Consider the following 25,618-nt stretch of genomic DNA (forward strand, 5'->3'; position numbering starts at 1 on the left):
GCCCTGGCTGTCCTGGAACTCACTCTGTAGACCAGGCTGGCCTCGAACTCAGAAATCCACCTGCCTCTGCCTCCCGAGTGCTGGGATTAAAGGCATGCACCACCACTGCCTGACCCATATTTTCTTCTTAATGTGTAAAATTTTCTCCATTTCTGGAGAAAACCTTATATTCTTTATATCTGTCAATCAACATTTTCAACTCAAAAATTGCTATTTGAATTAAAGAATGATGTATGACTATACATCCCTATAGATCTACAAGGAACAAATATGAAGTTAACAAAACAAAAAATCCGTATCTTTTTTCCTTCAGGACAATCAATTTTCTCTTTCATTGGTGTCTCATTCCCTCATAGCTAATATGTTCACTATATAATCCTGTATATAGGTTCCGATAAGATAATTCTGTTTTTTAACTCCTTAAGTGCCAAGATTTTTTTAATTGGATATTTTATTTATTTACATTTCAAAAAAAAATATTATCCCCTTTCCATGTTTCCCTTCTGCAACCCCCCTATTCCATCCCCCCTGAGGAATGAGGGTGCTCCTCCACCCACCCACTCCTGCCTTCCTGCCTTCCTGCCTTACCATTCCTTTACCTATACTGGGGCATCAAGCCTTCACAGGACCAAGGGCCTCCCCTCAGGTTCCTATAATCTTAAGGAGTGAATTTAGTGTCAATCCTACTTAGCAAAGTAGCTTTCTACATAAAAGATTTTATTTTACATTTGTAAGTTTTAAATTTAAAGCAAGCACATACTTACTCCATAATCAGTGGTTGGTCATGAAAAGTCCTATTGAGTATGGTCATGTTTTTAGGATCTGTGAAAAAAAAAAGGATATATGTATATATGTGTATGTGTGTGTGTGTGTGTGTGTGTAGAGACATACTCACACAGAGAAACACAATATGAAGTGTTGGGCATTTAATATTATTTTTCTTCTACTCCAAGTACTCTTTTATTTTTCACAAGATTCATCTCTAATTTCCTGCAATAGCTATCACTAAGGAGACATCAAAAGCTTCATTTAATGATACGACATTGAGAGAATTCTCTCTATAGGGAAGATTCAATTCATAGTTTCATTTGAGGTTCCCTTATAAATATCTTTTAGCTGAATATTTTTCTGTACCATTTGGTAATCAACAAGATTTTAGTGCAGACAAATAAACTATCATGTCCATGATCATTCCCACTCTGCCTTATCCATTTCTTTTTATAAACAGCACCCGTACATAGTGTTCCTGTAAATATTTAAAGGACAAGTGTATGTGCTAAGATTGTTGTCTGAATTTACAAATGTTGACAGAAAGCATACCGGCATTTGCTGTCTATGTCAGGATTATCAATTGCCTTTTCAGATAGGACTTCAAATTCATGATTGGTATAGTGGATTGACTCACAACTTACGCCTTTTGTATTTTTCTGGAATGGGAAAACTTGAAAGCAAAAGGGAGGGACTGCCAGGTATCCTGGCATCTGCAATGCTAAGCTAACTGTGAAGCTGTGATAGCTAGGTTGACTGGTTTTCACAGGCATGTGGGGTGAGGCAATGTCTTTATGTCTTCTGCATCCATCTTTGTGTTTGCACACTAAATTTGGCAGTATTAAGAGGCCAAGTGCACATCCAGTTTGCTGATGAGACTTTTAGCAGAACTAGCACCCTATGCAGCAGCTGCTGTGCATCTGGCCAACTCTCATAGCTAAAGGACACAGTGCCTTAGGGTGACTGAGGACTGTTCTCCCCAAAGCTCTGAAGTTTGCTCTTTTTGTTTTATGAGATAAAGTCTCACATTTAATCCTGGCAGACATGGAACTCAGAGAGATCCACCTGTCTGTCTCCCAAGTGCCATCATACTAGCCTTGAAGTTAATTTTTTAGTCACTCCAACAAATCTAAAAGCTTACAATATCTCTTTTTCATGTGATCAAGAATGGAATTTGTTCTCTGAAAAGGACTAGTTTATTTTGGAAAAGAAAACGAACTGTCAAGAAATTTTTACTAGTATCTAAGAACAGAACATTTAATTGTTTTGAGAATAACTATTATGTTTTTATTAGGAATATCAGCCAATAATAAATGAAAACTGACCTAATGTTTGATTTTGTCCCCAGAAGATAACCGCTCCTAGGTCACTGTTGGTGTGATTTTGGGGAACGTACGTGAGCAGGACATCCATCTGTGAGTCCCCATCATAATCCCCAGGGACCACACTTGTCACCAACGCACTCACAGTCCTATAGCAAACAACGATTTAAAACATATCAGAAAAATTACAGCAGGAAAGGGAATCTTTATCATGCAAGACATTTTCAACTCAAAACTCAAGATTTAATACAAATAATTGAATGTAATATGTCTTTTGTATTTAATGACTTCTTGTGTGTCTAGATCTTTCTGGTCTATAGAAGAATTCATACATTTCTCCCATATGTAAAATATCTTTAAGATGATGAGATTTTTATGAGTGATCTGCTTCCACAGGAACAATCAGGATGAGACATAGTACATTTGAGAAAGCATATTAGATTGCAAGGGACTGCAGAATGTTTATATAGAACAGACCTGGAGCTAACAAAAGTTATTTTTATAAAGGGGAGTACTTTTAGATTTTATTTTCAATATTTCCTTCTTTAAAATTATATTTTATTTGTATGTTAGTGGTGTGTGTGTGTGTTCATGCTGATACCACAGTATGTAAATGGAGGTGAGAGGACAGTTTATAGAAGTCAGTTTTATCTTCCACCATGAGGATTCTGGGTATCCACCTTAGGTTATCAGACTTGGAGCTAGGTGCCAACTCACCTAACTCCCAGGTTTAATTAATTAATTTACTTAGTTTCAAAACAGTGTTTTCTACGCAGACCTCAGAACTAGGAATTTTGTGTCACAAACCACAGCTGAACACGACTGATCTCAAATACAACCCACGTGACTGCATATTCATATAATAAGAAGGATAATATATACTTACTTCAGGGATACCTTTACCTTGGGTTTAAAATAGGGTGCACTCTGATCTGCCAAGAAGACAATTAAGTCATTTCCTAAAAGAAACAAATAAATTATTTTAGAAAAAATGGTTTTTGGAAAATCATTCGATCAGTGCTTAAAAACTTCCTGGGTACTGTTTCTATAAGAGAGCTTTAATCTGACCTAGTCAGACAGCACTGCCAAGAATACTCACACAAATCTAATGGAACATGGGAAAGAAAAGTATGGGAAAGCATACTTGTTCAAGGCAATGTGATGCCATGGTGGCATAATTCAAAGGAAGCATCATAAAAAGAGCACACCTTAAACTATACTGTTCTATACTGAGTATGAGACCCAAGTTTGATCTGCAGCAATACAGAAAACAACCCCCCACCACAAACACCCTTATTTATACTGTGCTACTGTTAAGTCTTGTGTTTTCCATATCCAATCAGGTCTCCCTCATAGGCTGGTTATCATCATACCAAGGATGCAGGAATTCCTACTAAAACATCTACTCACAAGTTACAAGGATATAAGTCAACACATAAGCAGAAAAAGCAGAGCCCTCCATACTCCCCCCTTTGCTTCCACATGGATGGGTCAATTAATGTTCATGGGGACAGACTTTCAGAAACGCTTAATCAAGCACAGGATATCTCCAAAGTTAAGGAGAGTCTCTGTATCTAGTTTGGATAGATTAGCTACAGACTTTGAGTATTCTTACAATGTGGGTAATCATTCAAATAGAGGAAAAACCATCCATGTCTTTAAAGAGGTTCTGGGGTACTGGAAAGAGCACTCAAAAGACCTTGTCAGGATCATGCCAGTCAGCTCTGTAGGGGCTTTAAACTTTATTCATGGCCTTGGTCCTTAACCACCTATGGATGCACCTGGTCAGCATCAGACATTTTTTCTTTTAAGGCTTAATGTGGTTAATGAACTTTCAATGGCAAGTTGGATGGAGACTATAGTAGTACTCAAGATGAGGAGGGGCCAGATGTACACTAAGGCAAGGCACCTTATGCTGGAGAAGTCTGTAGTTTGAGAATGTATGACCAAGGAGGCACTGCATTTATCAGCAGTTAACAACAACAGAGGCTGGTGTGAGTGGTGGAGAATTTGGTGCCTGAGGAAGGCACAGTGCCTTTAAAGATCTTAACAAAAGAAAGGTCAGAGTTAGTACGTGGTGAAGGCAGAGCATCTCTCACAAGAAACTGTCAGCTTGCATCTTTTCTCATCAATGGGGGTGGAAGATTGGAATAAGGACGGGAAAGCAAATGCTTAGACCAGAAACCAAGGTTCTTAGAAATCTGGAAGACCTTTGGCAGGCAGGTGATCATTCGCCATATGAAGGCTAGAGGTTTCTAGGTGAAGGGAGGTTGGTGTGTTCTTAAGGGTTGGGCTGATGGTCAAGCCGCGGGGTTACTGGGTTAGGACCCAGGGTTGATAAAAACAGGGGAAAGCTGTCCCGGTGCTGAAGATAAAGGGAGAGCCAGAAGACTGGGAAATGCAAGAGGGAGGGTAACAGGAATCAGGGGGCGTGGGTACACCGGGAGGGGCAGACAGAGGAGGGCCGGCAAGCACTGACTTTCCCGCAGCACGAAGAGGTCCGTCTGTTTGTCGGAGTTGAGGTCACCGAAGGCCGCCAGGGTGCCCCAGGCCTCAGCCCCAAAGAGCTCGGCCGTGACGTTGTGCAGAGCCCGCGCCGGGGCAGGCCCAACGCTCAGCAGCGCGAGCCCCAAGAACAGCGGGGCCAGCACCGCCATGGCGCCTTCGGCCCGGCCGGCCTCCGCCGCGCTTGACGGCAGCCGCAAAGCACCGTGCGACCGACCGGCCGACCGAGAAAAGACTCGGGGCGCGGCCTCACGGGCAGCCCCTCGCCGCACTCTCACGCTGCCCTGGGGCTGATTCTCCGACGACCAAGACGCCGAGGAGCTAGGGCGGCGTCTGCCCGGGAGCTCACTTCCGGCTGTCGTGCCTCCCGACAGTGTCGCGCGAGGGGGCGGGGCCGGGCTGGCCTCGCTGACTGGCAGCTGGGGTGGTGGGCACTGTGCGATGGCGGGGGCTGAGGGACTCATGGCTGAAGTAAGCTGGAAGCTCTTGGAACGACGAGCCCGGGCCAAGCGCTCAGGTTTGACTGCCTGTGACCACAACCTTCCCCCTCCTGGGTACAGGGGGTGGTGCTCCTCCGCAAGTCCCCTGGAGGGAGGCAGGTGGGATCTGTCCTGGGGATCAACTTGCGTCCTTAAGTTGACTCCAGAAACCAATAGGTTTCTCTTGCTGCCCTGCTCTTGTCCCTCTTGGTCCCCATTCCCCAACCCCTGCACTTCCCTCATTTAGATAACGTCTGTCTTTCTCCCCCAAGTTATTTCCTCTCCAAAGTTAGTGGTAAGCTGACTTCTCCAGAAACTTACCCGAGTAAGTCAGCTAGTGACAAGTTCTTTGGAACCTGAACTCTCTTGCTCTGCAAAAAGTAGACCTCCATTTTTAGTGAGGTCCTAAAGAGCTGGAGACTACTCTTGTCTCATATGCCCCCTTCACTTTCCTCAGTAATTTTTAGCTGCAGCCAGTTCTGTGTGTCAGAAATTGAGGAAGACGGTTTGTGCCACAAGTTAAGTTAGTGTACAGTTACGGTTCAGAATGAATTGGCCCCTTCCCTAGCCAAGTGGTCCCACCACCTGTAGCTTCCAGTTGTGGTTCCCAACCACGGAGATCAAAAAGGCCAGCGGTCCGAGTGTCCTGAACTGACTTGTTCAAATTGCAAAGTCACACTGGCGTTTTAAAAGTTAGTACTCCTGATTAATAACTTTCCAGTGAGCCAGCAGCGAAACTGCCACTTTTGAAACTGGATACAATCTTGGGGGGAAAAAAAAATGTGTCCTTAAACACGAGAGGTGGTGGAACGAGAAATGTTCAACTAAGAACCTTTCCCTTGTCAAAGATTGACGAAAGATTGTAGAAAGGTACTGCATTTTTACTGCAAAGAAAAGTACTGCATTTGTTAAAGTATTGCCAATTTCATTCCATTTGAAATCTTAAAATTTTTGTGTGTTTATTTACTTAGGATTTAGGGTTGTAATGGAACAAACACATGAAAAGTAAGACAAAATTTCAGAAAGCAGTTGACTCAAGTTCAGAGTCAGTAGAATTATTTGAAACAGTTGTAGGGATATTTGTTGCTTATATTTTCTTTTATTGTGTCATATAGAAATTTTGAGTTGGTTACTAACACTGTTGCTGTCGGAATAGAAAAAGTGCTATTAGGTTGCTCTGGGCAAAGAGAATAGTCTTCTGCCAGGGTCTTTAACCGTCCTCCCAACCCCCAACATGTATTTTTGCAACACAGTTTTGCAACATAGTAATCCTATAAGGTCTATTTTCTCTTCAAGTCTTTATTTTACTCAAATATATGGCACAACAGCAAGCTTTGAAAACCGTATTTTTCTTAATAGGGTAAATTCTGCTTAACTATTGTTGAATGCAGTTTCTTAAACCCAGTCTCAGCCATAGTAGATACTATCCAATTTTACTGTATGTTTACGTAAGAGTAAAGTGCAGCTAGAAGTGGAAAAAAAAAAGATAGTAGTTGAGGCAAATCTTAGTAGTTATGTTTGCAGTTTCTACTATTTTTGACTCCCAAAAATATAGACACTAAACCTTAAGCCATATTATTTACTTCCTGCTTATTACAAAGTGTTAACTTGATTCTGTTTACAACTTTTAGGAGACTGTGTAAACAGCCTTGTTTGAAACATGAATTGACCTGTTTCTGGGGCAGGCTCCTCTTTGGAGTTCTAAGCATTGTTACATAGTAGCATAACAACTTAAAGAACAATAAAGGATACTATTAATTGAATGTGTCTTAGTAAGTGAATATTATGTTTCTTTCTTTTCCTGTATGCAAACTTAATTTACCAAATAAAGGAAATCAAATTCTCGAGTCATAAAAGACAAACTAAAATTATAGAATGATCTTTAATTGTCTTTTGCACATTGCATCATGCTAATAACTGCTCATACATTAATCTAATGCTGATTGCTTCTAACCTTCACTAAACAGTTTTAAAATTGGTGTAGTTTAGCCTGCCACGCTTATGATAAGAATCAACAGTTTGAAATGGCCAACTCACCTGATGCAGCCTTCTCTTCACCTGCTTTGCTAAGGTCTGGTAAGTGTATAGACCCCAAAAGGGTCAACCGACAATTTTATATTTGTTGTTTTCAAGGTTAATGTTACTACATGGTATTTTTGTTTCTTTTATGTCCCCTTTGGTGGACCCAACTGTGTGTACCATTTCAGTTCAAGTTAGCTTGTGCCCATTGTGTTTTGAATGTATCTTGTACCCCAGGAAGGCAAAGGGTGGAGGCCTCTCATGACAATTACAAGCTATTTGACCAAAAGCCGGCATTAGTGCTTAGGAACTGCAACTGTCAAATGGACTTCTCCAGTTAATTTTTAAAATGATTTTTGCCCATTTTTTAGGTATTGTAAATTGAGCTATAGTGTACATGAATGTGCAAATGTCTCTGTAATATGGTATAAATTCCTCTGGGTACATGCCCAGATGGTATGTTTATTTTTAGGTTTTTGACAGTCCTTAAGCCCTATTTCCAAAGTGGTTTTCTTAGTTTACACCCCCATTAGCAATTTAGAACAGTTCCCTTTATTAACATTGATAGCACCGGTTTTTGTCATTCATAATTTCACTCCATTCTAACTGGGTGGAATGGAATCTCAGAGTTGTTTCATTCTGTATTTCCTGATTTCCAAGGTTGTTGATGTCTTTTAAAAGTGTTTCTTAGACATTTGTAATTCTTCTTTTAAGATCTCTATTCTTGTTTTGGTTCCTTAGCCTATATTTTATTTTTGGAGTTTAGTGTTTTTAAGTTTTTATACATTCTAGTTGCTAATTCTCTTTACCCAACTGTTTATTTGGTTGTACAGAAAGCCTTTTAATTTCATGAGACCCTATGGAACCATTGTTGGTGTTATTTCCTATGCTGTTCTGCAAACTCTTATCTCTATGTTGAAATGTATTTGGTGGTCTTTTATCTAGCAGTTTTGTGATATTAGGTCTTATATTGAAGTCTTTAAAAGATTTGGAATTTAATTTTGTGCTGGGTGAGATATAGGAGTCTAGTTTCATTCATCGACCTGGTCATGCCCAGGTTTCCTAACCATCATTTGTTTAAGACACTGTTTTTGTCTAACGTATATATTTGGCTTTTAGTGAAAAATCAAGTAGCTTTAGTTGTGGGGACTTCTAAGGCTTTGATTGCCTCTTCTTTTTCTTGCTTTATTATTCTAGGTAGATTTCAACCACTATATTAAATTTAAGTTTATATGGTATTTAGATAGTAGACATCCTTCACTTGTCTCTTATGGTAGTAGGAATGCTTTGAGTTTTTCTCTATTTTCTCTATTTACTATGATGCTTGATGTAAGTTTGCAGTATATAGCCTTAATTTTGTTGGGATATGCTCTCTCCATCTCTAGCCTTTTCCCATCTTTTATCATGAAGAGATATTAGATTTCCTTGAAAGCCTTTTCTGTGTCAGAGGTCAGAGAAGGTGTTGAATCCCCTGCACATAGAATTACAGATAGTAATGAGCCATCATGTGGATGCTGGGAATTGAACCCAGGTCCTCTGGAAGAATAATCAATGTACTTTAGCTGCTAAACCAGCTCTGTCTGTAAGTATTTTATTGAGAGGTTATTTTGTGAAATAGTTTCAGTAATATTAGTGTTCTTTGAAAGACTGAGCAAATTCTGCAGTGAGTTAATCAGATTCTGTCCCCCCCCCCACCCTCCCCACAACCAACCCCCTTTGAAAAATACCTTGTTGCTTCAAACTCATTGGTTGTAGATCTGTTTATATTGTTTATTTCAATCTTGGTTTAACTTTGGTGATTCATATGTATATAGAATTTATTCATTTCTTTTAGATTACCTGATTTGGAAGAATATAGAAATTTAAGGTATTTTCTTATGGTTTTATGAATTTTATTGTCATTTGTTATGATGTCTCTATCTTTATCCATTTTCTTAATTTGGATTGTTTTCTATCTTCCTGTTAAACAAGGGTTTATCAGTCTTTTCATCTTTTGAAAGAATCAGCTTTTTCTTTCATTGATTCCCCATCCCCTCCCCCAGAAAGAGTCTTACTATGTATTCCTGGATGTCCTGCAAGTCACTATGTAGAACATACTGACCTTGAATTCACAGATATCTGCCTGCTTCTACCCCTCAACTGGTGAGATCAGAGGCTTGCACCACCACTCTCAGCTCCTTTCATTAATTTTTACCCTGATCTTAATTATTTCTATCTACTGCTTTTGGATTTGACGTGTTATTTTTCCCTCCTAAGGCCTGACAGTACATCATTAAGTTATTTATTTGAGAGCTCTCATATTTTGAGGCAGGCATTAGAACTGTACTTATTGTGTTGCATAATTTTTGAAATATCTTGTTTTCAAGTTTATTTCATTTACAAAAGAAAATTTTAAAATTCATTGCTTAATTTCTGCAGTGACTGATTTAGCATTCAGTACTGTGTGACTTAATACCTCTATGTTTGTATGCTTTGTGCATTTTCCCTAGCTTTGGATTATCAACTTAATTCACTGGGATTGTGTTATATAAGGATGTTATTGCACCTTTCCTATATTTGTGAAGGATTACTTTGTATTCCAAATTTCATTTGCATAGAATACACTTCTTCTGTCATTTTACTCCAGGGTTGTCTCTATCATTGGAAGTAAGATGTTAACTTGGATTCATAAAAATGATAGATCTTGTTTCTTAATCCAGTGTATTAGTCTGTCTTCTCAGGGAGGAATTGAGACCACTGTTAATATTCAGTTGTTTTTGAAAGATGTGTGTTCCTGTCATGTTGTTGTTTTTGTTGTTTTTCCCTAAGCCTCTGATCACCTGCCCTCATATTTATTTGTCCTTGTGGCCTCTTGGGTGTGTTTATTCTTCTCTTGTCTCATTTACACCTTCCTCTTTTCCCTCCAGAGCTGCCTTAGTGGTTATATATTCTTCTTAGTTTGCTTTTATCATGGAAAGTTTTATTGCTATGTCACTCATAAATGATAACCTTGCTGAGTATAGCATTCTAGGCTGGCAGCTGTAATCTTTCAGAACTTAAAATATATCTTTTTCGCTTTAAACTGTTATAATTGGTAGTCAGCTGTCCTCTAGTGGGCCTGCCTTTTCATGTCTCCTGGCCCTTGTGTCTTGTAGCCTTCAGTATCCTTTCTTCATTTTGTGTTTTTAGTGTCTTAACTATTGCATGTCATGGGGAATCTCTTTTCTGTTCCTGTTATTTCTCTGTGAGTCTCTTGTGTTTTTAAGGCATCTCTTTGTCAAGAGTTAGGAAGCCTTCCTCTGTGATGTTATTGAAAATGTTTTCTATGCCTTTGCCTTCCAGTTTTTTTCCTTCTGTGCCCAAATTTGTAGATTCAGTTCTTTGATGGTATCCCAGAGCATGCTTCCCCACTTCTGCATTTAACAACTGATCATTTCCCATGAAAGAATGATTGAGTCCTCTTCCTAATCCTTTAGTCCTTGTGTTCTGTCTCCCTTCATTCTGTCCATGATGCTTTCCACTGAACTTTTTGACAGTTTGAAATTTTTTCATTTTTTCGGGTTTTCTTCAGCAATTCTGTTATCTGCTGAATTCAGATTTCATCTCCTTAATTGTCTTTCTTATTTCATCTTACCTATTTGTATTTTCTTGGATTTCAATCAGTTTTCTCTTGCTCTCTCTTAATTTGTTCAGATGTTAGTAACCTCTTTCAATTCTTTGAACTGCTTCTAATTGTTCTTTTAATTCTTTGTGTTTGATCTTGTCTTACTTGTCCTCTTTGGGGACCAATACTATGATATTGGTAACTTTTATGAGAAGCATATTGTCGTGTGTGTGTGTGTGTGTGAATGCACATATGTGTTGCTTTTGTTTTTCTGATGAGACATACTTCTGGTGTAACATGGTTGTGTCTTTTGCTTTTGTATTTAGCCTACTGAGTCAGAGCCTAGAGATGGGAGCCTGGAGGAGGGCAGGGAGGTAGGAACAGGTAAAGAGGCTGCCTTACTGGGTTCTTCCCCGGGCTGCTTATACAGTGCCAGCTGAAAAGGCTGTAAGGATGGAAGAGCCAGTTAGAGTGGAGGGAAATTTTTACATCAAATTTGGGTCATCTGCAAGAGCAGTATGCACTAACTGTTGAACCACCCTCTTCAGCCCAGGGTGTTTATATGTGTGTGTGATGTGTTGGAGGTGGGGTTGTGCTTGACCAAAATTTGGGTCATCTGCAAGAGCAGTATGCACTAACTGTTGAACCACCCTCTTCAGCCCTCTTCAGTATATGTATGTGTGATGTGTTGGAGGTGGGGTTGTGCTGGCCCCAATGTTCCTATGGAGGTCACAACAACTATGTGGAATCTCCCTTCTCCTTCCTGTGGGTTTCTGGGACTGAGCACAGCAAGTGCCCTTGTCCTCTGAACAGGCTCACTGACCCTGGCTCTTTTGTCCGTTGCTCATTGAGGATTCTTTTGTTTGTCTTAATTTTTAAGCAATAGTTTCTGTTGGCTATCTTGGCTTTCCTACTAAAGAGTGAAACCTTTCAATGACTAAATTTACTCATTATTTCAGGGTACATAGAATGCTAAGGAAGTAGCTTTTACATTACTCAGTATTTGAAGGTAGCAGACCAGAAACTTTTTTAAAAAATCAAATACATCAAGAAGCAAAGTAAAAACAAACAAACAAATTTAAGTATTATCTATTTTACAGTAATTTCTTCACTATTACTTTGAATATTTGCATTTTGATAGGCTCATCTTACCAAAATTTACAAGGCTATAAAGAAGTGCATGACCTTTTATTTGTTAGAATAATATCACAGTAAATTTACATCTATAATTTATTCATTTAGATCCAGCATTTGTGCTGGAAATTATGTGCTTTACACATTTACATATTTCCATGGACATTGTTTTTGCAATGTTTTGCATTTTTTAATGTATGTTTATATTAATAATCTGAGTGAAGCATCCCCGAAGGAGGGAATCACCAAATTCTGCAGCCGCAGATCTAGTATCTCTGTTTTGTGTTAGAATCATTTGTACTCCTAGTGGTTTGTTAGTCTCACCCTTCCTATTCTATTCTATATAACACTCATAACCCCTCTCCTAGGCAGGCTTCTCTCCATTCCCTCAGCTTCTCTCTGGGGAGTTCTTACAGTCCTGGATTGGGGACATAAACACTGTTCCATGGTGTCAATCTCAAAAATTTAGGAGTTTCCTTATTCTATTAGGGATTTTTAAGTCAGACTAAACTAAAATTTATGGCATTGATAAAGGAAAGAACTTCAGGCCTTGGTAGTTTAAAGCGATAGTTGAAGATTTTTTACAGGCAATTTAATATAGAGTTTAAGCATGAAGGTAAGAGAAGTGGGAGGGGCTCTAGGAAGGGAAGAAGACATACCCAAGGGCATGGACATGGGCTTTGGGGTAGGGGTGGTGCAGAGGCAGAAAGTAAGACATATCTGAATGTGGGGGTGGGCTTGTCAAGGGAGGGTCACAAAGACTCACCTCAGTTGTAGGCACAGGCTCCTCAAGGAAATGTTTCATAGAGAAGGAAATGTTTCAGAAAGAAAGACATATCAAAGTGTAGGTAGGAGTTCATCATGAAAAAGTCACAAAGTAAAGTTTATCCAAGTATAGGGCTGACTTCTCAAGGGAGAGTTGGAATTAATTACCTTGGCATTTGGCCTTGTATTCAATTTTGATAGGTCTCAAGTCATGTGTCCAAAAGTTTCTGATCAACGTATATTCTCCTTTTCTCTCCTGGTGAGTAAGACTACAAGACGGCTCAAAATGTCTTAGATGGTATCTTAGTTTGCCTCCTACTGCTGTCGTGGGGGGTGAGTGCAATGTGGGGAGCAAAGGGTTTATTTCATCTTGCATGTCACTGAGAGAGGTCAAGCAGGGCAGAAATCCGGACATAGGAACTGAACTAGAAGAAGTAGAAGAGTGGGGCTTACTGGTTTGCTCCCCATGGCTTGCTTTGCCTGCTTTCTTATAGAACCCAGGATCACCTACCTGCTCAAGGATGTCACTGTCCACAGTGCGCTGGGCCTCCTACACCAATCATTAATCAAGAAAATACCTACAAAGTGCCCAGTGTGAATCACGAAGCATAGCCTCAAATGAAGCTCTTGCTCCGTAGGTGACTGCGTCTTCTATCACAGTGACAAAATCTAGCTACAGAGGTAGAACCTTAACTTGGTGGGGTGAATCAGGAAGCTACTAAAGATGCTAAAAGGGTTCATTACATGTCCTTCCCGTGTAAATAGACTTTGTAGTGACATTATAAGAAAAGGATACATTTATTGGTTAGAAAGGTAAAAGCTTATACAGTTGCTAATCATGATGGATCAATTCCCATATTGCTGCTGGTGAGAGTCTTCAACCAGACCCCAGCTTGAGAGGTTTCTTTCCTCCTTATATACCCACATTTTTCTGTCTCTCTGACTTATTGACATCTACAATATCCAAGGGCCTCCACGGCAACTCTGGCTTCACATTCGTGGGTTTTTGCAGTGGCCTCTTCTTGCAATTTTACAAGTGACTTATGCAGTAGAAGAGACATTTCTCTTTTTAATCCCTTAGGTAGTATATTAGGTATCAGTTACACTAGGTTTAGATCCTAGTTGGAATGTATGTGGATTCTTCAGGTATAATCAAAGTTGGCAATGTCCCTTTTGGGCATTGGGATTGCCTGCTAGCTAAGATGTAGCTCTTTTAGGTGAAGGGGGTTCCTGGGAGTCTTTTAGTGCTTATCTCATCAGTTTCGTAATCATGTCAGATACTGAGAAGGACCAGGTAAGAAAGGCTCATCTGAGGTGGCAGTGCGGGCAGGATTTCTGTCAGTTTCTAAGGTAGGGGTCAGGCCACAATAGCAATATGTGGCAGGCTAGTAGGAATGACAAAGTGTTTCTGTCATAGTTTGAGGGACCCCAGTTAAGACCCTATCACTATGTAAGGGCTGTGTGAGATTGTGTATCTCCATAGCCAAGCTTCCCAGGAAAGACTCTCCAGTTGATCTGGTCCTTTGGGTAGGGGTGAGGGCACTTCCTAGTTTCTTTTTAGTAACTGAAGAGGCTAATGTGCTCCTTATGAGTGGTCTAGATGCTTCTCAAGGCCACAGTAGAGTCTGTGGGCAGTTTGGCAGGCTTTGGAGACTGAATACCTACTTCTACAAATAGCAAGATCTAGCACTCAAGGCAGACAAGTGGGCACTGCAGGAATGTGAGTGTCTTTTTTCCTGCTTTTTCAGATGAATAGCAGTGCCAACTAAATCTTGTCACTTTAAAAAACTACAGTATCTTAATAAGGGTATACTTAAAAGCCTCCTCATTTTAATATTTTATAATGCCATTTTAATCTTTCAAAAATATAGATCATTTTTTTTAATTTAGTAAAAGCTTTTCCTCCTGTTATTAGTAACTCTATACAACATTTGTAGCCCTCTTTTTTTCATACAATACTTCTAGTCCGCCTTTAACAATTCAAATTTTAGCTCAGGAATGAATTTTGCAAATACACAGAGCTTGGTTGTAGAGATAAACATACTGTTATTTGTATTATATATCAAGATTTATCACTCAAGTTAGAGTAGAGACTATACTAGGAAGTTGACCTTTATCATCCACATTTTACGTTCTTGGTATATATTGAAAACATATTCCTCCCAATGGTTACTGTTCTTACTATATTTCTTTATGCTTTCTTCTAGCATTTGAATCACTGAAGAACTTTATATGAATTTTGATACAATTTTTCTGGCAGTTATAACATAAGTTATATTGGTTCTAAATAAATGATTGTACATTCCATTGGTAAATTGCCATGGTTTCTTTATGTTAAGAAGCTGACTTGGTGCCGGGCGTGGTGGTGCACGCCTTTAAACCCAGCACCCGGGAGTCAGAGGCAGGCGGATTTCTGAGTTCGAGGCCAGCCTGGTCTACAGAGTGAGTTCCAGGACAGCCAGGGCTATACAGAGAAACCCTGTCTCAAAAAACCAAAACAAAAAAAAAAAAAGAGAGGCTGGCTTGGCAAATGATGTTGCTTCTCTTCCTTCCCCATTTCAGATACAAGCATGCTTGTCTCAAAGTGTCCTCCAAGACCCCTCTGCCAGGGAATAGACTAGCTCCTTAGTAGGGAAAGAGAAGAACTTAATAATAGCCCAAGATTAAAAACACTGTAACAAGAATGTAAACAGTTTCCAAGAAGTATCATTTTTTCCCCAATATATATATTGCTTTATTTCATATTTCTATTTTACTAGTCAAGGGAGAATTAGAATTACAATAAATATATTTTGTATATTTTGTAGTCCAAAGAAAAGTTTCTGTGCTACAAGATGGTGTACAAGTTGCTGGCTTAAAAATGCAAAGAATTTTGTTATTAAAAAAGTAAAACCCCACACAAGAAGATTCAGTACATGGTTTGCCCCCTAATACCATAAATATCAAGCCAACTATTAAAAAAAAAAAAAGGGATTTCTGAGATGGCTATGATGTGTTGCACCTCTGCCTGCTGCTGTAGCCTAGAGTGTTTTCTTGCCACAATGGCAGAAACCTTATCATCCCGAGAATAAAAAAGGTGACAGAAAACCAGTGTCTCTAGCATGTCACAAAGACAACATCTTTACCCAGCATCTTGTAGCCTTAAGCAAGCATTCTGGGCCCGGTTTGTGGACTCTTAAGTTTTCAAGCATTGCAGTTATTCCAGGACAGGAAGAAAAGAGTCCCAGGCTTGATTACTAAGTGCCCCGGGCTTAACTGTCTGCTTTCTACCCACATGGACTTCATTCTGAACTGTGTACTTCACTAGCTCTCCAGACAATGAACACAAGTGCTAGGTGAGGCGGGACTTGCCTGTGTCCCTCAGAGCCTCGGAGGCAGAATCAGGAAGGTCAAGAGTATAAGGTCACCCTTAGCACTACAGCTAACATGAGGCCAGCCTGGGTGACCCTGTTGAAAGATAAAAATAAAAATAAAATCGGTTGAAATAAGGAGCATCTTTGCTGAAACAAGGCCAGAGCCACAGTGCTGAGCAGTGGCATCAGCACTCAGAAGATGAGATTGTTTGATGAGGAGAACAGAGAGAGAGAGCAGGTGTCCTGGAAGATGACTGGCCCTCATCCCCTCATGGACCTCAGTGTCTAGCTTTGTTACACTCCGAGTGAGACACAAGTTCAAAACTGCGTGTTTCCACAAGAGCCAGGAAAGACAGTGCCCTCCAGCTGCACAGAGGTGTTCAGCTCAGGGCCAGAAGGCCCAGGCCTTCTATTTATCAGAAGCACATGGATGCCTTTAGCCTCCACCTGTCTGACTGCACCACTCTGATTCTACAGGACTGAGCTTGGCAATGTTGCCCTTAACAATTCCTTACATTAAAAAAAGGTTCATAAAAATATTATCCAAGATGGTCAAGGACACGCATGACTACTTAGAACCCATAGTGCACCTGGACATGCAGTGCTCTCAGAGGAATGCTATACAGCTCTCTCTTTAGGGGGTACATGCTTTACCTTGTCTTAGTTGCCCCTGACTGCAGAGCAAGTCTCCTCTACCCTAAATAAAAACTATCAGAGAAAGAGAGCATCCCTTCCAGAGAGGTTCACCACTCTGGCTCCCCACACAAGACTCAGCAGCAAGACCCTGTGTTGTTGGCATCTGAGAGAGATCCTACATACCAAGAGGATCCAGGCTCCTTGTCTGCCTGCCTTGGGGAATCTTCAGAAAGAACCTTTAGAACTTAATATTCCAGCCCTGTGAGAGGGTAACCATGCAAAGAAGGGAGGAGCCAAATCTCCAGGGCAGGGCTGTAAACGTTGGGCAAGGCCCAACTTGATACATGGCTTTGGCACCTGTGGTTAATCTCCAAGAGATGGTGACAAGCATGTTCTGGGAGCACGGGGTATATCTTTCTGCATTCTAAGACAAGTACTGAAAGTCATTGGAAGAGCAAGGAGCTCACTTGGAGGAGACGTTTGCTTTCTTTGGCCAGGGATACAGGGCAGGTGCTTTTGGGTAAATCCCCTAGCTCACTCCTTATCCCGCCTGACACACTGACCATGGGAAGGTTGGAACAGCTGAGGCAGTATGGTATCTCCATCAGGGATGGGCAGGAGCTTTCCTGCTGGGCATCAAGAAGGTATCAAAAGCTCTCTGGACTCCCAGTGACATCCTTGCTAGATCTTTGGCTTCCGGTGAAGACTGCCAGGCCTTGAAGAGAAGACCAGGTGAAAGCAAGATCCACGGACCACGGAGACTACAGCAAGCTCCCGGGCCTCTCTGAATCTGAGCCTCAGTGCTCTGTCCTCACTTCAGCAGCTTCTGGGACAGTCAGCAGCCCCTGTGGGGATGACTCCCAGACCCACCCAAGAGGATGGACATCCTCCTTTGTGGGACTCTTGCGTCCCAGGACAACTCACCACCACGTGATTTTGAGCTCATAGATGGGGCACTTGCAGTAGTAGTGGTTGACAAGGTGCTTGTCACACACCCTGATACACTGGTGGCCCACCGTGAGGCCCTGGGCTGAGAGGTCAGTGACCAGGCAGTGTAAGAGGTCGTACACATGAGCCACAACTCCCAGGGCCCAAAAGGCATGTCCACTTAATAGTGGTGCTCAAAAAGCTGTCCATCACTGTCCGCTCAAAGCGGAGGGGCAGAGGGCATTAAGGAATAGGCACTCATGAGGGTGACGGGCATCTGTTCCTTGAAGACATAGACTTTCAGCTTGGCAAAGCGGACCTTCCGCTGTACTGTACGAAGCTGGGCAATTGCCACTGTCCGCTCCAAATGGTCCTTGTAATGGGCATGAGCCCCAGGAAGGTCTGGCGCACCTTCTCACCCTTCGGTGGCTGCATGTTCTCCAGCTGCTCCAGGAGGGGTCCAATGGCATGGTACTGGACCTCTTTGTGCACAGCTCGCACATGCTCCTGGGGTGGCAGGTCCCCTGAACGCAGGAAGTTCAGTACATCTCCAAAGTGTGTGCCGTCTCTGTCGATGAAGTACCGACCCTCAGAGTCTGTAGGGATGTAATGCCGCCCTCTGAACATGACAGCCAGCATATATCTTCATAGTGCTGCAGAGTAGACTATCACGTGGTAAAGTGAACCCCTCCAATGTTAAGGAGGACGAACTCAGGAAACATTGCCCTTCTCCAATTTTCCTGAATTTATCTCCTGTATGTCCTTGCTTACACTGCTTTCTTGGTCCCAAATCCTCTACCACTGACTCAGTCCATCTAGCAAATGAAATTACCCCAAGTGGTAATGGAGATTGTTCGCTGCTTAATGGCACCTGGGTGAGAATTGGTCTGGCCCATTCAGGTGTGTCCTTTTCCTCCTGGGGCAGCAGGGGCAGTCCGTGCCCTGCTTGCGTAGCCGTAGGAGTGGCTAGCTCCAGGAAGTTGGCTTCGGCTTCGGAGCTGGACATGGCACCGTCTGAGTGACGGCTGTCTGGCACCTGCTTGGTGACTACCACCATCCCTCTGGCTCTGGGCGGTGGGCACTGCTTCGGGTAGGCAGGTGGGCTGAGTCCTGAATAGCTATAGCCAAGCAGTGCCTGACATGAGGAGATGGGCTGCCGGCAGGTTCTAGAAGCCAAGGGCCTGCGTACAGTTAGGATGTCCTGTGCTGCCCTCCAACAGTGTAACGACCGCCGCGCCTACAGTTAGTCTTTGGTCTGACCTGGCTGCCTTAGTTCTCACAGTATAAACATGCCTGTGGTGGAAAAGGGAGCTTCCCCTCATCTGTGGAGAAAAAGTTCCATGGGAACCTCTGGCTCAGTGTCTTAACTTCCACAGTTGATTTCTGCTGCATGCTTGTTAAGACCTTCATTTGATATTTTTGTCTCTGTAGCAGTTTGAATAAGAATGTTTCCCATAGGTTTATATATCTGCATAGTCACTAGGGAGTGTCACTGTTTGAAAGGGTTAGAAGGATTAGGATGTGTGGCCTTGAAGGAAGTGTGTCACTGGGGGTTGGGCTTTGAGGTTTTAAAAGCCCATGCCAGGCTTAGGCTCTCTTCCCTGTTCCCTGCTGATCAGGATGTAGAATTCTCAGATTCTTCTGTAGCACTATCTGTGTCTGTGTGCAGCCTTGCTCCTTGCTATGATAATGAGTTAAACCTCTGAAGCTGCAAGGCAGCCCCAGTCAAATGTTTTCTTTTATAAAATGTTAGACTGAGCATGGGGAACCCCAATGGAAAAATTAGGGCAAGGACTGTAGTAGCTGAAGGGGTTTGCAATCTTATAGTAAGAACAACAATATCAACCAACCAGACCCCCTCCAGTCCGTCCCCAGAACCAAACCACCAACCAAAGAGTACACAGCGGGTACCCATGGCTCCAGCTGGAAATGTAGCAGAAGATTGCCTTATCTGGTATCCCTGGGAGGGGAGCCCCTTTGTCCTGTGGAGGCTTGATGACCCAGGATAGGGGAACACTGAGGCGCTGAGGCAGGAGTGGGTGGGCTGGTGCAGGAGCACCCTCATAGAGGCAGCGGGGGAGGGAGGAGGAGCTAGGGGGCTTTTGGAGGGTGGATAACATTTGAAATGTAAATAAATAAAATAACCAATAAAAAAAAGTTGGCTTGGTCCTGCTATCCCTTCACAACAGTAGAGCAGTGACTAGGGCAGCCATTGGGTCCTGCCTGGATATCGTAAACTCCTTGAGGATATTCTGCTCTTCCCTGCTCCTATCTGCTCCTATCTGATGTTCTTTTACTTCTGCTTGCTACACTTGTACTCCGTCATTCAGAACTGACAGCGCAGATGTCTTAGGCGAGAACACTGATGGTTGTAGTTGTAGCTCACCAGACCATCAAAAAGCGTGAACCTAGGTTGATGTTTCTAATTTCCTTCTAGAGGGTGTTTTAAAATTAGGGTTTCAGCTTTTAGGCCAATTTACCGTTTTCTGTAATTCAAGTCGGACGTTTTAATAGCTGATTTAAGTCTAAATTTTCTCTGCTGTGTGACTGTTTTGTACACGTATTTTCATCTGAATAACTAAATGGCAGTTTTGACACTTTAATAGTTAAGGAGTCTCCAGAATAGCTCAGTGGGTCTTGCTGCACAAGCTAGAGACCTGAACTCCATCCTCAGAACCATTTAAGGGTGGAAGGAGAGACCTGACTTTGCGGAGTTGTCTTCTGATCTCCACACATTTGCTGTGGCACTTATGTCTGCACACATATGCATACGTGCACAATAACATTTTTTAAATTAAGATAAGAGATTCTAAATTTAATGCAATTGTTAATTTCAAATGTTTTGATATGTTTATTGATATTTTTTAGAATAGAAAATTTGCCATATTCCAAGTAGTAGCCTTTTGCCTGACAGGTATATAACTGGTCTTGTCGTCTTAATGTAGGTGATTTGCTTGTCTTCTTCCTTCTTGCTTTGTTGACTGTGAGTCTAGCCTCTTATGGTGAGCCACCTCCAGCCCTGTTTCGTTCCTTCTTAAACAAAAAGTAATGCGCGACTCTAAGAACACTAAGTAACCCAGTTGGGCTCAGCAGTCCAGCGCTATAGATTTTGTTATGCTTCATCCAGAGAAAGCTTAGGATCTAGAGAAAATCTGCTGCGAATCACAAGGCTTGGTGACTACAGGAAATACACGCATGCCTGTAGGCTGACATTTCTCTTAAACCTGAACATTGATGCTTTATCTTGCAGCGCTTTAAACTGTATCTTACTTTGAAATTTTAAAATCTTACTTAAGCATAATTTTTTTTTGGTATTCTGCTAAGTATTGATAAAAGATTATCAGTTGTTTCTGCTTTTCCAATTTTTAAGTTCAAATCTGACTCCCCTGAAACATAGCTCGTTTAAGTGCATTTTTACATGTTAAGGCTTTTACTTTTTATTTGTGTTAAATTGCTTTTAAGTGGTTCAAAGATGTTTCATGTTAAACATTATTAATATAGGGATATTTAAACTTTGAACTTATTTTTCTAGTTTAAATACTTGTGAGGATAAATGTTTTTGCTTTGTGGACTTTTATGGGAATTTTAAATCTTTTTATTGTTGTTAATTTTTCTGTAATTCTTCAGGTTACATAATTTTATTTTCATGAAAATATATAGTGAAGTCCCATTAGTTATCTACTTGATTCTAATTTTCAATAGACATTCAGCTTTGAATATACTTGTGTGTTGAATGACTGCAGAGTTATAAAAACTCCTAGCAAATGTGAGGTTAGTCTCTATAATTTCAAAGAATAAAATGTTTTTTAAAGCTTAGAATATTTTCAGCAAACCATTCTGTGTTGTAGTAATTATTTAATCTCAATCAGGGTTTCTACCCCACCTTTGATCATTCAGTTCCCAGATAAAAGGCACAACCTTTGTATTTATAATAAGCCTTAGTCAGCACTAGAGCTGGGCAGATATCTACCCTCTAAGCTGTTAGAAACTATGATCCCGTAAGTCGTCATCATCTTCCTCCTCCTCCTCCTTCTCCTCTTCCGCTTCCTTCTTCTTCTTCTCTCCTTCCTCTTCCTTTTCCTCTTCCTCTCCTCCTCCTCCTTCTCTTTACTTTTTAAGTATTTTTTAAGCTTTTCCCTTTCCTTTGCTTCTATGATGTCATTATCTTAATGCAAGATTATTTTGATCAAAAATGGGCGTTTATTTTGAGGACTCAGTTTTTCTTGACATCTTTTACTGCCAACAGTTTTCTCTTTACAAAATGTGGCTCATTCAGCACACTGGCTCTCTATTAGTTAAAGGACAAAATGTGAGCTTGTAACCTGATGCTTAGTGTTTTCAGGTCTTAGACTTCCAGGTGTATTCCCAGTATTTTCTCCTCTGGCTTCTGCCCCTTTATCATGAGGTTCCTGTGCATTAAATTGCCTTCCTCTGTAAGTTCGGTACACACCATAATCTTTTCTTCTGTTCCAATGGTTTGCTTCCCATATGTCTTGGTAAAACGTTCTCCACACCCTGGTTTCAGTTTTGACTTGTTTCCATGATCCTGTTGTATTTGTTGTTATTACATTGTTTTTAGGTAATGAGCTTCATGTTTACTAGGCTGTGAAATCCTTTAGGCTTAGGGCATAGAGCCCTTACACATTTTGTATCAATAATGTATACATAGTCATGTAACGTTTTTATTTGCTGAGTTTAGTTTTTGTTTTTTGTTTTTTTTTAGGTTTGAGTAGGAAAATGTATCCTCAGTAAAAGTATATTCTTCCCACTAGTGATGTTCAAAAAGGTTCAAAAGTCAGGTTTAAAAAGATATATAGGGGTTATGGGATGTGTCACTGGATAAAGTGTGTGATTTACAAAGATCCCTAGTACCCACATCAAAGCTGAAGTCAGTGCTGTGTCCCTGTGACACCAGTGCTGATCAGTAGGAGACACCGGGAACCGTGGAGCTCACTGCTAGCCATCGTAGCCGAATCCACGAAGTCCGTGTTCAGTGAGCAACCCTGTCTGAAACCTGACAGAGAGTAGTTGATAGAGACAGTATCCGTCTACACTATCCATCTCTGGCCTCCCACACATGTGCTGGTACATATGCATGTGCAGTCATTAAAACTCACCTACCAACCCACTTGAACACATATATCATACACACAAATGCCCTCCCGATGATAGAAAAATAAAAAGTAAATATATTGATAACACCTCCGAGGCCAAACTGTATGGCTGTCATGACTTTTATCCCTTGCTTAAAATGTTAAACAATCATGTGTGTTTTGTTTTGCTTCCCTAAAAGGGAAAGTGCAAGAATCCTTAGATTAGTTATGAACATTGTTGTCAAAACCTAAGTCACTAGTACCATTTTTGTTTCATAAAGAGACCAGAACTATTTGATAGGCTTAGTGCAGACTTTCCGTAAAATAACAAGGAATTTGGACATGACATTTTAATATAAGGAGTCTGTTAGTGAAGGAAATGAAATGATACTCTTCAGGGAAGTGGGGAAAATTAGCACCCTAAGTTGTGATCTACACAGGTGCATCTCACCTCATCCTGAAACATGAGCTCTGGTTCTGGAAAAGCCTCAGACACAATGCTAAGTAAATGCTAAGTGGAGAAGAGCCACTGCTCTCCGTGGGTGTGTTCATGTTAGATGTCTTCAAATCTGACTTTAGAATCCTTTTATATTTAACTTCTGAAAGGCAGCTCTTATTTTTGTATGTTGTTCCTTAATTTTTCTGAAATAGAAATAACATGAATTAAAAGCTCAGTAAAGGTGAGGCCCATCAAGTAAAATGGGAGCAAAAACAACTTGTAAGATCAGAAGTGGTTGAGAAAATACTTTACAACCTTGAGGATAATTGTAAGAGCAGGCTTTATATTACTGGCTGGCGTTAGAAAGAAAATTTCTAGTGTTACAAGAAACACAGTCACAGAACAAAAGTAACCTAGCAAGCTGTTGGGTTTGTTGTTGTTGTTGTTTATTTGTTTGGTTTTGTTTTATTGTATGTTTTTGTTTTTGTTTTTGGTAAGTGAAGCTCTTTCATTCAAACCCAAGGAGCAGGCTCACTGGGATGGGAAGTGTCCTCAGGTTTTATTCTGATGCAGCTGTCACTGTGTCTCTGTTCATGTATACTGGCATGAAGGGGAAAGGTTTGAGAGTGACATGTCAGAAGTGCCCAGGGCTATGCAGCAGGCATGCAGGTGAGGGTTATGCAAGGTGTGTGAAAGATTGAAAGGCTAGTCTTTAACAGAAAAAAAAAGTTTCTTACATTATGATTTGATTATTTTTATAATTACAAATAGGACACTTTCAGAAGACAGAAATGATGGCTTTATTCATCTTCATTTATCTTTTACTGAAAACAGAGAAATAAGCCATGTTCCAATGTTTAAGTTGTAGCTGTTCCACCTGCTAGCAGTAGGACTTTGAAAAATTCCCCAAACCTTCACTGTCAGTCTCTAAAATGGAAATAATAGTATCTACTTATTAGGATTATAAAAGGATTAAATGAAATCAAAATTACAAAGCTCTTAATACAATATTTTACTTATGGTAAATGCTCAACTAATGTTATTTATCTTTAGTATGATACTAATTGCAATGAGGCTGGATAAAAATAATGGAAAATCAAGGGACATGGGACAAAAAAGGAGGCCTGGAGTCCAGCTTAAGTGTCCTGTTGAAGGAGTCACAGAACCAAGAATGTTCAAACACCTCAGAGAGGAAAACTGCCCACGGAAACTGTCTTTCTAGACCTCTCCATGTTTGCTCAGGGCCAGACTGACTTATGACCTTTAAGGTTTAGCAGTGATCTCAGATTTTGAAAGCCATCTGTGTGCACGTAGAACCAGAATGACTTGTGACCTTTTAGCTGTAACACTCTTCTCAGATTGCTAAAGCTATATGTGACTCCTCTGCCCAGACTGATGGATCTTGACCCGGCTCTCTCATCCATCAGTTCTGGCAACACCCTCAGAACCTTTTAATCTTTAAAGTTTGCCTTTAAAATACACTCTTTGAGCAATTAAAAAAACAAAAAAAAAAAAAAAAGAAGAAGAAGCAGGAGTTAGCCACCAGAATTCTACGTGGGCTCATTGTAAAAACATGTATGAATGACCTGTCTTGTATAAGTCCAAGTCTACACTTGACTGTGCTTTAACCTATTTCTCTTTCAGTTAACTTCCATGCTTAAGGTCTATGTAAAGATCATTAATAAGTTCCAACTCTGCGTCCTACTGGCTTGTCCTGACATCTTTTCCACAGTGAACAGTTTTGCCTTAGTAAAGGTCACTGAAGAGGGAGTGAGCTCCCTAGGCTACCGATGGTCACAGTAGCCATGTCTTTGCCCCTAAAGCACTGACAGTGGTACTATTGTTACATTATTCTTTGCCTTTTCAGCTTTTTTTTTATAAGAAATATTTTTTTATTATTTTGTGTTTTATAGTTTGAGTCTTTTTTTTTATTAGATATTTTCTTCATTTACATTTCAAATACTATCCCCGAAAGTCCCCTATACCCTCCCCTCCCCACCCTCTGCCCTGCTCCCCAACCTACCCACTCCTGCTTCCTGGCCCTGGCATTCCCCTGTTTGGGGGCATATGATCTTTGCAAGACCAAGGACCTCTCCTCCCATTGATGGCTGACTAGGCCATCCTCTACTACATATGCAAATAGAGACACAGTTCTAGGGGGTACTGATTAGTTCATATTGTTGATACTCCTATAGGGTTGCAGACCCTTTTAGCTCCTTGGTTACTTTCTCTAGCTCCTTCAACAGGGGCCCTGTGTTCCATTCAATGGATGACTGTGAGCATCCACTTCTGTATTTGCCACGCACTGGCATAGCCTCTCAAGAGATAGCTATATCAAGGTCCTGTCAGCTAAATCTGCCTTTTCAGCTTTTTAACCAAAATTCAAATTGTGTTTGTTTTCTGTCGAGAGTGTTTAATATTGATAAGCATGATGCTCTGAGTATATTGATAGCTAGAATAATGTTTTTGTTCAGGATAAAGAGTCTAAAACAATAAACAAACTTACAAAAAATACATCAAACTCAAAAAGTGAACCTGAGCCGGGCGTGGTGGCACACGCCTTTAGTCCCAGCACTCGGGAGGCAGAGGCAGGCG

The 25,618-nt window shown here is 40.9% G+C and overlaps 2 protein-coding genes and 1 pseudogene across 7 annotated transcripts in view; 1 reads left to right on the top strand and 2 right to left on the bottom strand.

Annotated features, from left to right (window-relative positions):
• The window catches only part of Itfg1 (integrin alpha FG-GAP repeat containing 1), a 123,870-nt gene extending 118,919 nt beyond the window's left edge, over nt 1-4,951 (bottom strand). The window contains exons 1-4 of the mRNA XM_021170171.2: nt 4,570-4,951; nt 2,977-3,049; nt 2,094-2,239; nt 765-822 (exon numbers count right to left, since the gene is read on the bottom strand). Coding sequence (XP_021025830.1) covers nt 765-822; nt 2,094-2,239; nt 2,977-3,049; nt 4,570-4,747 — 455 coding nt within the window. The 5' untranslated portion in view covers nt 4,748-4,951. The remainder of the gene's footprint in view (nt 1-764; nt 823-2,093; nt 2,240-2,976; nt 3,050-4,569) is intronic.
• Nucleotides 4,952-4,975: 24 nt separating this feature from the next.
• Phkb (phosphorylase kinase regulatory subunit beta) overlaps nt 4,976-25,618 on the top strand; it is a 188,190-nt gene continuing 167,547 nt past the window's right edge. For 2 of the 6 annotated variants that reach the window (XM_021169806.2, XM_021169805.2), the window contains exon 1: nt 4,976-5,112. In XM_021169806.2, the coding sequence (XP_021025465.1) occupies nt 5,037-5,112 (76 nt within the window). In that variant the 5' untranslated portion in view covers nt 4,976-5,036. Of the gene's footprint in view, nt 5,113-6,705; nt 6,847-7,041; nt 7,151-25,618 lie in introns of all 6 variants that reach the window. The other 4 variants (XM_029480583.1, XM_029480584.1, XM_029480585.1 and 1 more) reach the window with 4 other exon arrangements.
• Nucleotides 17,485-18,593, bottom strand: LOC110299876 (annotated as a pseudogene).

This window comes from Mus caroli, chromosome 8 (genome assembly GCF_900094665.2).
Source record: "Mus caroli chromosome 8, CAROLI_EIJ_v1.1, whole genome shotgun sequence".
NCBI lineage: Eukaryota > Metazoa > Chordata > Mammalia > Rodentia > Muridae > Mus > Mus caroli.